General features: G+C 40.1%; 1 protein-coding gene across 1 annotated transcript in view; it reads left to right on the top strand.

Annotated features, from left to right (window-relative positions):
* Positions 1-72: 72 nt before the first annotated feature.
* The window catches only part of NCKAP1 (NCK associated protein 1), a 70,928-nt gene continuing 61,454 nt past the window's right edge, over positions 73-9,546 (top strand). Inside the window, exons 1-3 of the mRNA XM_010713335.3 lie at positions 73-314; positions 1,471-1,557; positions 3,396-3,574. Coding sequence (XP_010711637.1) covers positions 3,458-3,574 — 117 coding nt within the window. The 5' untranslated portion in view covers positions 73-314; positions 1,471-1,557; positions 3,396-3,457. The remainder of the gene's footprint in view (positions 315-1,470; positions 1,558-3,395; positions 3,575-9,546) is intronic.

Here is a 9,546-nt window from a genome sequence, read left to right as displayed (position 1 = left end):
GCAACCGCGCGGCGGGCTCGGCCCTGAGGGGGCGGGCGGTGGAAGGGGTGCTGCCCGTCCTGCCGCGCTCAGGGAGGCGGGCGCTGTTAAATGCACTCCTTTTCTCAGTGACATTCTCCTTGTCTGTTCGTGGGATAAAGGCTGGTTAGTTACTACGGCTCACCGTGACCTCTGATGTTAATATACCCCTAAATATCCGTGTGATGGCTCTGAAAGGATTCTACCCCAGAACCAGCTACAGAACCGAGCCGAGCGTTGTAGCTCCAGTAAGGAAGCCGACAAGTGCAGAAGATAGTGCTGGGAGCTGCAGCGCTGTGAGTTATTTTGGGCTATGCCGGAGGCGATTTTCTCACAGGAGTTCGGTTATAAAATGAGGTTCATCTGAGAAAGGCAGAATGCTGCTGTGTTTGGGGAAGCAAGAGTCAAAACCAGGAGATAAAGCCAAGGATAAGGGTCAGAGTACGGACAGGAGCACAGAGCATAGGTCAGGATAACAGAATTGCTGACAGAGGGCTAAATGTAACTTATAGCAATCCTTTTCTGTGACCAAAAGTACTTTCCAAATACAAGTGTGAGATCTTGTAATATCCTGTACGACAGAAATGTATTTAATAGCCTCCTTGAAAGTGAGCTGTGGCTTACAGTTGTTACTTTAATATAATAATGTCTTAAAAGTTTTATGTTTTCTCCAAGGCCTGGCAGATAATTTCGATGAAATGGGTCAGCTGAAAGGGGGGTAAGTAAGGAATCACATGCTGTTTCACAGCATGTTATTTTAAGGTGCATTGGTTTGCTACAGCTGTCCTTGAGAAACAGTGGAAGACCAAGAGCTGCAGAGTATCCTGCAAGAATGTAAAGAGCCTATTCTGTCAGGCAGCCTGGCAAGGTCTGAGCAAAATTTGCTGGCACTTCAGACTCAGAAGCCTGCTTCTGGAGGAGCAGGGCTCTAGGATTTGCCTTATAATTGACTTCTGCACTGCACAAGTACAGGGTGTGTTGTGTGAGAGTTTGCGAGACTAAACTCTGACAGATATGTAAGGCTCCTACGACTAAAAGATGATAATACAGTTAGTACGATTATGTATTGTTCTTTGGCACCTGAGAAAGACTCTGCAATACAAGTGAACGCGAAGAAGCTGGTTTCAGAGGAGCAGATCCAACTTTTGCCAGGAATGTTTGTCGTTGCCGTAACTACCCTAACCACCGGGGGTCACTGCTGGACACGAAATCTGTACTGTTACCTGTGAAATGCAAGTATTCTACATAGATTCATTGAGGAATTGATATGATATTAATTACTGTGTCAGTGTGATAAGCACACTGAACGCTCAGAAGCCTAGCTATTAACAAACACTTTTTGTTTTTTGTCATGCAGGCATATACATGTTGCTGTCTAGTTAATACTGTATATTACATGATAGAAGAAAAGATTGTGAGATTGGAGTTTTAAACTGGGATCTCATTTCACAGGTGAACACTTTTCCTATCTTTGAGAAACGTGCAAGAAAACTTCTCTAAAGATATGGCAGGAGTTGGATGCTGTCTCCCTGTTGTTGGGTGAGTGTATTTATGGTATTGCTGAATCTTCAATTCTTGAATAAGCTCTCTATCAATGCATTGGCAGTAGAGCTTTAAGCTGCCTTTAAGTTCATAGTTCTTCTGTTTTCTGTCAAGAAATTTAGCAGAACCCATTCTAATATTTGTCAGATAGAAAACATGAATGCTAATTGTTACAGAAAACATCTTCTACATATTCAGAAAGCCAACGTGACAGTATCATCTCTCTCCTGTATTTATTTCCTTCTGTTCATTCTGGCCTAGATACTGCTCTTACTCATCTATGCAAAAGAGCCAGATTCTATCAGAAATGTTAGTCAGACATTCCAGATAGCTGACTTTGAGAAACCAGTACTCTTTGTACTCCAAAGAATGTGCGTGGTAGAGGGTTGAACTTGATTGCAAAATGCACCAAAAATGATGATAGATAGCTTATATCAATAATTTCTCTGAAGTAGAGAATGGAACACCAGATAGTATGCTATTATTATTACATTTCCAACTGAAATAACTTGATGATTTTGAGGACTGTAGTAAGAGAAATGATACAAAAACCAAAATATTGTTAGTTAATAGCTAACAATACACACTTCTGCTGTAGTGTGGAAGTTCATTCGCTGAAAATAGTGAGAAGCTGAAAATAACTGTGTGTATTGGTTGGTCACAGGATGACTGTGAATCATGAATGTACTGTCGTGATGAGAAAGGCAAGCATGACCATGGAATGCATCAGGAAGTAATCAGAGTAGAGAGGGGGAAATAATAATGCTGTTTTATGAGGTTCTTGTAAGCCTTTTCTGGAATGAATTGTGCTATTTGGAGATGATCGTATTCAAGCAATTTGGAACAAGTGCAAGGAATAGCTTAGATCTTACATCATACTGGGTGTGTTCATCACTTGACAAAGCACTTGGTGATACGTGGTTCCTCTGGAACAGGCAGGTTATGTCCATACTGACCTTCTGGCACAGCAGAACCCTCTGGCATAATAAATATTTCCCTACCATTTGTGCAGCAGCACACATCAGCACTTCCAGCAGTGACTTCCCTGCCTCATACCTTCCAGAATGGTGTGCCTCACACAGTGTGGAGGCCATAGCCTGGTGCAGAGTCTCAGTTTCAGCTCTGCAAAGTTGTCAAGACACAATGCCTTGCTGCCCTTCCTATTGCTGAAGGAGATAAGAGTTTCAGGGAACAAGGTCAGAATAATTCACAGCCAAAGCAGTAGGACAAGATAGCACATAGCAGGGTGCCTAGAGCATGACAGTCTAGAGGAACAAAATGCCATATTTCTCTGCAGAGGCATTTGTTTTGTACACATCCATGTCCTGTGCCATTTTCCTCACGTAGAGAAGTTTTGACTGAGAGGCAGCTACTCATTTGTTCTTATCCATTTGTTTTTGTCCTTAAGACTTGTTATGAATAGAAATGGATCTACATCTGATAGGAATGAAAAGAATTTTCTAGAAGAGAACTAGAATCCCATCAAAGTGTCAGTGATGTCACTCAAGAATGAACCATCCTCCAGCCCAGCTGTGTACTTTTGTTTTGCATCACGAAGGAAGGAGCAGATATTCCCTACTTTGTCTTGGTATCCAGTAACATACCTGGGATCTCTGGGAAGTGTAAAATGCATGAAATAAAAATGCTACTGAAGTGCAGGCAAAAGTTAGAAATAACATTTCACAGGAAAGAATGAATTTGTAGCAAGGACTCTTCCAAACTTGATGTTGGGAAGAGTGATAAACCTGTGAGGATTGTCCCTTTTTGTGCACTGAGGTGAGATGTACAGGCCTAAGAAACTAAGCTTGTTAATTATTACAGGTTTTTTTTCGTAGGATCACAGGAAGGAAGGGGAACAGTGGATTGATAAGTTGATCATCTTACTCTGACAACAAACATGAAAAACCATTTCATGCTGCAGAAGACTGCAAGCAATTGGAGACACTTCTTCCTAATAATCTTGGTTACGGCTGTTGACCTACACCAAATACTATCTTCTATCGCTGGAATGAAGGTAGGCAGCTTCACTTTGTTATTTATTCAAACAGTTTGCTGGTTCTTGCCAGCCTGAACCAGTGGTGTTCCCCTTGGGATGTCTCCACGTAGTGCTGCAGGGGTATTTCCCCAGAGGCAAAGCCAAGCACATAAAGTCAGGGCAGTAGGAAAACTTACTGAGGCATTCCTCTCCGTTCTCACCACGCTTTGTGAGCAATCCACACACATGAGAAGGCTGATTCACTGATCTAAAGACGTGTATTTTTATAACGTGTCAGAAATTGTGTTGAATAACGAGTGCTGAGGAGTGGGGCAGACTGCAAAACTGAAGTGTTTAAGGCATACTGAGTACTCCTTGAGACCTGGTGTGAGGAAGATTTGGCACAACTACTGTCTATGTATATGTAAAACAAGTAGAATCTGCTTTCCACTCCCACTTATACTTAAGCTTCTCTTTTGCAGAAGCTCTTCAACTTGCTTCACTGCAATCTTGTATGAGCTAGGATAAGCGTATAAGGATCATGTTTTCGTAAATCTTGGTGTAGAACAGTTTGTGTCAGTGGAGATAGAAAGTTAATCAGAGAAAGGGGAGATTAGAAAAACATTACTTATTTTATTAAAGATGTTCATTTACAAAATGCCTTCCATTTGTGCTAGCTGCTCTGCAAATGAGTGTTAATTATGCAGCAAGCTCAGACTGTCAATCGCTAGGGCAGTTACTCTCCACCAGCTGATATCCAGAGGTCCCTTCCTGCCTCAGTCTCAGCAATTCTGTGCATTTCTGTGAATCTATATTTTAAGAATACCTTCACTAAAGAGAGACTTAAGAGAAGTGAACTTTGTACTATGGCCTGAAAAGAATGCGTAGGGTTCAAGACCATCACAGAGAGAAGAGGAAAAACTGAGCTCTTCAGGAGAAATAAAGTTAACTTTAGTGAACTTCTGTAACGTTTTCAATTCCTTCGAAATCCAAAGCACAATTTTCATTTGTTTGTTTTTCAGTAAAAAACAGAAAGCAAAAAGTAAGCAAAAAAAGTAAAACCTCTCTTCAATGGCTGAACATTAGACCACTCAGAATTTCTTCTTTTACCAGAACGCTCAAAAGAGCAACTTCTATTCTATGCTTCAGCTTCTCACAGCCTGCTTCTGCATGAAAGCATTTGATCTTTCTCCTTGCCTTGTTTCTGTACAGTTTTATTTCAGTTAGCATTGAAAGACATGTGGGTTTTTACAGATGGTAAGTCCCCAAAGGTTTCTCTGGCAGCGAAGGCCAAGCCTACAGCCTGAAAAGTCAAATTAGAGTTAAGATGCAACAAGAACTGTGAAATTATGTGTAGGTTTTGCTTCTGTGTAGTTCTAAAGGCATAACAGAATATCAATATTAGGATTTCTTGGATGCATTACAAGTTTTTTGAGCTTCAGAGCTCAACAGGGAAACCATCACAGATTCTTGTGGTATTTGATGTCAGGATCAAAACCTAAATGCAGTAAGAATTATCTTGAAGCCAGTCAGCCATGGAAGGAGAACCTGTTCTTCTGTTTACCTTTAAGATATGTCTTCTAAAAGTAGGGGTTAAAATCAAGGATAACATGTGTGAGCATAGCATCTCACTTCGTACTAAAATGAAATTGGAGAGTATGGCTTCTCAGCATGTCCTTTTCTTGCCTTAACATATTGCTAATATTGCATCCTGCTTGTATGCTCGTGTGGGAGGAAGTTCCCTGCAGGCAGAGAAGGAAAATGAAGTTATCTGTACCCTATCTCATTCCACGTCTGCAGCTTGATCCACCCAGAGCCACTAACAAGGAGAAATCTTTTTTCTTTCCCCCTCAAAATAGAAATATATTCAAGCAGGAGTGAGCTTAAATTATTCCTTTATATTCCTGCACACTAGACACTGTTAAGCTTTGGCTATAAATTTGTGTGCGTTCAGAAAGCAATGGACACATCCACAGAAGAGTGGATCAGCACCTATACGACATGTAAGATGGTGTTTCTATCTAACAAAGCCACGAGTTGTAGGGAATCTGGGAGTGTATTTTGCAGAAGCACAGATAACCATTTTATGCTTACACTCTCCCTGTGGGCTCCATTCTTTGAGCCATGGGTTAGATACAGGGTATTGAGCTGTATGGATTTTTGGTCTGAGCAAATTGGTATGTTCTAATTTTCTTCCTTAAAATCACTTTATTTTAATTCCATAAGACCCCTGACCCCAGAGATTATATCTGTGAATTACAGAGACCGTAAATCACAGATGATGAATTAAAGCCTTTCTAGTCAGTAGTGTTGATGGGATAACAATTTCCATCATAACTAAATTTGTGTCAGCAAAGTAGCAGTATTGCTGGGATTTATTGTCATTATGAGATAGATGTATCTATCAATGTTTTAGGGACAGCTGAAAGTTTCTCAAAACTAAGGCTTCAAAAACGTGAAGTGATAAAAGTTAAAGAAAAGACACTTCTAGAGAAAGAGATGACACCTTGGAATACATGTGTACTCGCAGCCTGAAAAAATGAATTATTTTTGCTATATTGCACAGTCAAAGAATGATCCAGACTGACCTAAGTGATCTCTTACAGTGCATTCAATATTTTTTTCATTCTTCAATAAGCAGACAGATTGAAAGGTCAGGACTTTCTTTTTTGTTGTTGTTTCTTTTTCAACATGCCTCTGCTTTGAGTGTTTCATTTAAAAAAAAAGAAAGCACAGGATCATCTTCTTACTCCACACTCCATCTTATTTAAGCATGATTTTAAGTAACCAAAGGCTTCCATTCCGTTTTCTCAGGAAAACAAATACATTAATGAAATTATGTCTAAAAATTCAAGGTGAGATAGAAATATTTTCTGATTTAATTTAGAAAAAGTCTAATTCATTTAGTCTTAGACTTAGACAGAAAATAATAAATTTTGGAAATCAATATGGATAAATTTGAACTGATTTACAACTTTAACAAAACCTTAATTAGGAAGATTTATTACTCTTGATGTTGTCTTGTCAAAACAAGTCACAGCAGTTTTTCCTTTTCTTCCTGGGTTCCACCCACATCTTTTATCCACATTTTCAGAATCACCAAAAGACTTATTTGAATGTGAAAGAAATCCATCCAATTTGAATGATGAGAAAACATCCCCCCCAAAAGGCTGTTTCATAGTTTGAGCACCACCACTCTTTTGTTAGAAATATTTAGAGTTCTTGGTTTTACCTGTATTTCAAAACTTCAGTGTTCTGTGAGATCGAATAGCTGTCTTCTATTTAACTCTAAACATGGAACTTCATTAGTTAGTTCTCCACACATACGGATTCACACTGCATACTAGATAGTCTGTCATATCTATCACAGTATTGTTTTCACTTTGGTTTTAGGTTGTATATTTCTTTGTTGTGTGAAACAAGTGTTATGTTTTCTATACCCTCAAGTGATTCATATTTTTGTCAAATGCAGAAAACATTACAGATGGAGATGTAGAGGATAGCTGTCACAGGTTTTACATTTATTTTTTTTTCCCCCCAGACTGACACAGAACATGGATGTGACAATTTGGGTGATGCTGGTGTCATCTTCCACTAGCTTGCTTTTTTTCCCACACACTTCTCTCTTCTATAAAAAGCCTACTATTGGATTGCTCCGTCATATGTAAACCTGAGACTTTCAAAGAGAACAGTGCAGCTCAATTTTTACTACAGTTGGTATTCAAGGTCCCCACTGGTTGGTAAACATGATTCCTAGCAACAGTGGGGGATGACGCTTCCTTTTCAGACTGTTCCTTGACTAAAATTTTCCTCTCCTAAATCCAAGGAAAGCTTACTGCAGAGAACTTCTTCCTTGATCTTTAGACAGACTATGAAAGCTACTGTATTTAAAGGTGTATGTGCTACTCCCCAGCATTCCCATGGGGAGACAAAGAAACCTCTAGCAGGTTATTTGTCTAGGACAGAAGTGTAACAAAGCCTGAAGAAAGTAGGTCAGAGCGTGAGGTTCTATGTGCTTCTCAGAGAAGGCTCCGTCGATAGACCAAAATGCAGGAAAAAGTTTGTGGGGCCAGTGGGAGCCCCGTAACTGTTGTGTGCAGGGTGACCTTGGCAGGTTCTGTTTGATTAGCCGGCATCTGTATTCCAGCAACAGCTTGCTGCTTTCTGACCTCATCCCAGGTTCAAACAGGATGGAGATTGTTCTTTGTGAACCGATTACTTTTGACTTAATCTAGTCAGTGGCCAGTTACGTCAATCTAACTCATTTTTATAGTAAACATTAGGCATTGTCTCTACTTGGTAGCTGCCTGGATATTTCAGAGATTGCTTTTGGCTTCTCTTGACTTTGCAGTCTGTAAGGAAGCTGCAAGTAAAATATGCATTCTGCTGTGTGGACTCCTAATCCAGTGCCCTTTCAGGCTCCAGTATTTACCAGGGTGTATTCAAAAGGGTGATGTAACCTCTGCCTAGAAACCTAATGAAAGGTCTACGCCCATATCAGATCAGGACCTTAATTTGGTTGGGTGACTCATTCTGACAGGCTTCCTAAGCTTTGTTTAACATTCAGAGAAAAAACTCTTTAATCCTTTTCTTCACTGAGTTCTGCAAGAACCAAATGTAACCCAAACTCTGCAACCATACTATTAGACCTAAGGCTGGCATTTTGAACCCACATTTGGTCCAAAAGTAACCAGTGCTTCATGCTGAAGTGAGCCAAATCCTACTGTGTCACACCTTCCTGACTTCCTTTTATTTAATCATACTGATAGCTCACACAACCAATTTTCTTCCTGCTGCCACCGGCTTCTGTGGCTTCCAGACTGACAATCCGTTTGCCATTAATTAGTGGTAAATCATGGACCAGGGATACACTGCAAAAGTCAGCTCTCGCATGCTCCTAACATCCTGCATCTCTACTGATTGAGGCTCATTGGCATAGTGTAGGACTAGGTGTTCTGAAGCAGGCTCGTTATACTTGTCCTTCCGGTATGAGCAGAAGTGCCTGTGCATTCTCAAACCAGCAGGTTTCTGCAGTGCATTAGAGAACAGCTGCTATAGTATTCTTCACCATTTTCAAACCTGTTCTGCACATCTCTTTCATGTTCTCCTTAGAGTTCAAAGGCCTAGGATCTCTGTGCAACTGGCTGTACTTCATATACAGCCTCAGCAATTAGAACTTACTGAGACGTGCAAAAAACTAAGCAAGGAACAGGCACGCATACAAGCTCAGGTGTTAATGACAGAATAAATTAAAATTATGCCGAAATAATTATTGAAAGAGGGGGGAAAAAAGGGATATAGAAAACTGCAGACATGATAACTTCTTGAGAATTTAAAGAATGAAAAAGTTTGAGACTCATCGGAGAAACTGTAGACTGAAATATAATGTCTGTGTCATTTTGGTTTAGTGAGCATGATAGGCCTTTTGAATCTGTCCCCTTGGAACAAAAGCCTGTCTGATAAAGACAACTGCATTTGTTTAATGCTGTTTATTATTTTTATAGGTGATTTAAACAATGGCATGGACTTTGTATGGTGAAGTTTGCAGCATGTGTGCCTTTAGATGCAAGATTAACATTAACTTAAGTATTACTGACAACCAAATACTCTGACATTAACTAATTGGGATTATGGTGGTGGTGGTGATTTAAAAACTCTAGTTGGTTCAGAGAACAATTTGGCTTTGTTTTGATTTCTGTTTGAAAAGGAGATGTTGAACAAAAGGAGTCTGTGCAAGAATTGCTTCTTGAGCTCTGCTGGCCGATTGGCAGAAGCCAGGCAGTGGATCATGCTAAATCACTTATCATCAGCTCCTGATGGCCACCATTTCACTGCAGTCATGAGTTTTGAAATAGTCCCCAAGTCAGAAGTTAAACCAAGAATAAAATGCGGACAGGCAAGGAAATATAGAGAGGGAAGTCTAAGTTAGAAAGGTAGCAAGAACCGAAGTGACAGTGCACACTGCACTGCAGTAGTGAATTGATCATTGCACATTTCAAAGTAGTACTGCT

Source organism: Meleagris gallopavo, chromosome 7, assembly GCF_000146605.3.
Source record: "Meleagris gallopavo isolate NT-WF06-2002-E0010 breed Aviagen turkey brand Nicholas breeding stock chromosome 7, Turkey_5.1, whole genome shotgun sequence".
NCBI classification, from domain to species: domain Eukaryota; kingdom Metazoa; phylum Chordata; class Aves; order Galliformes; family Phasianidae; genus Meleagris; species Meleagris gallopavo.
This window is presented reverse-complemented; position numbering and strand designations above follow the sequence as displayed.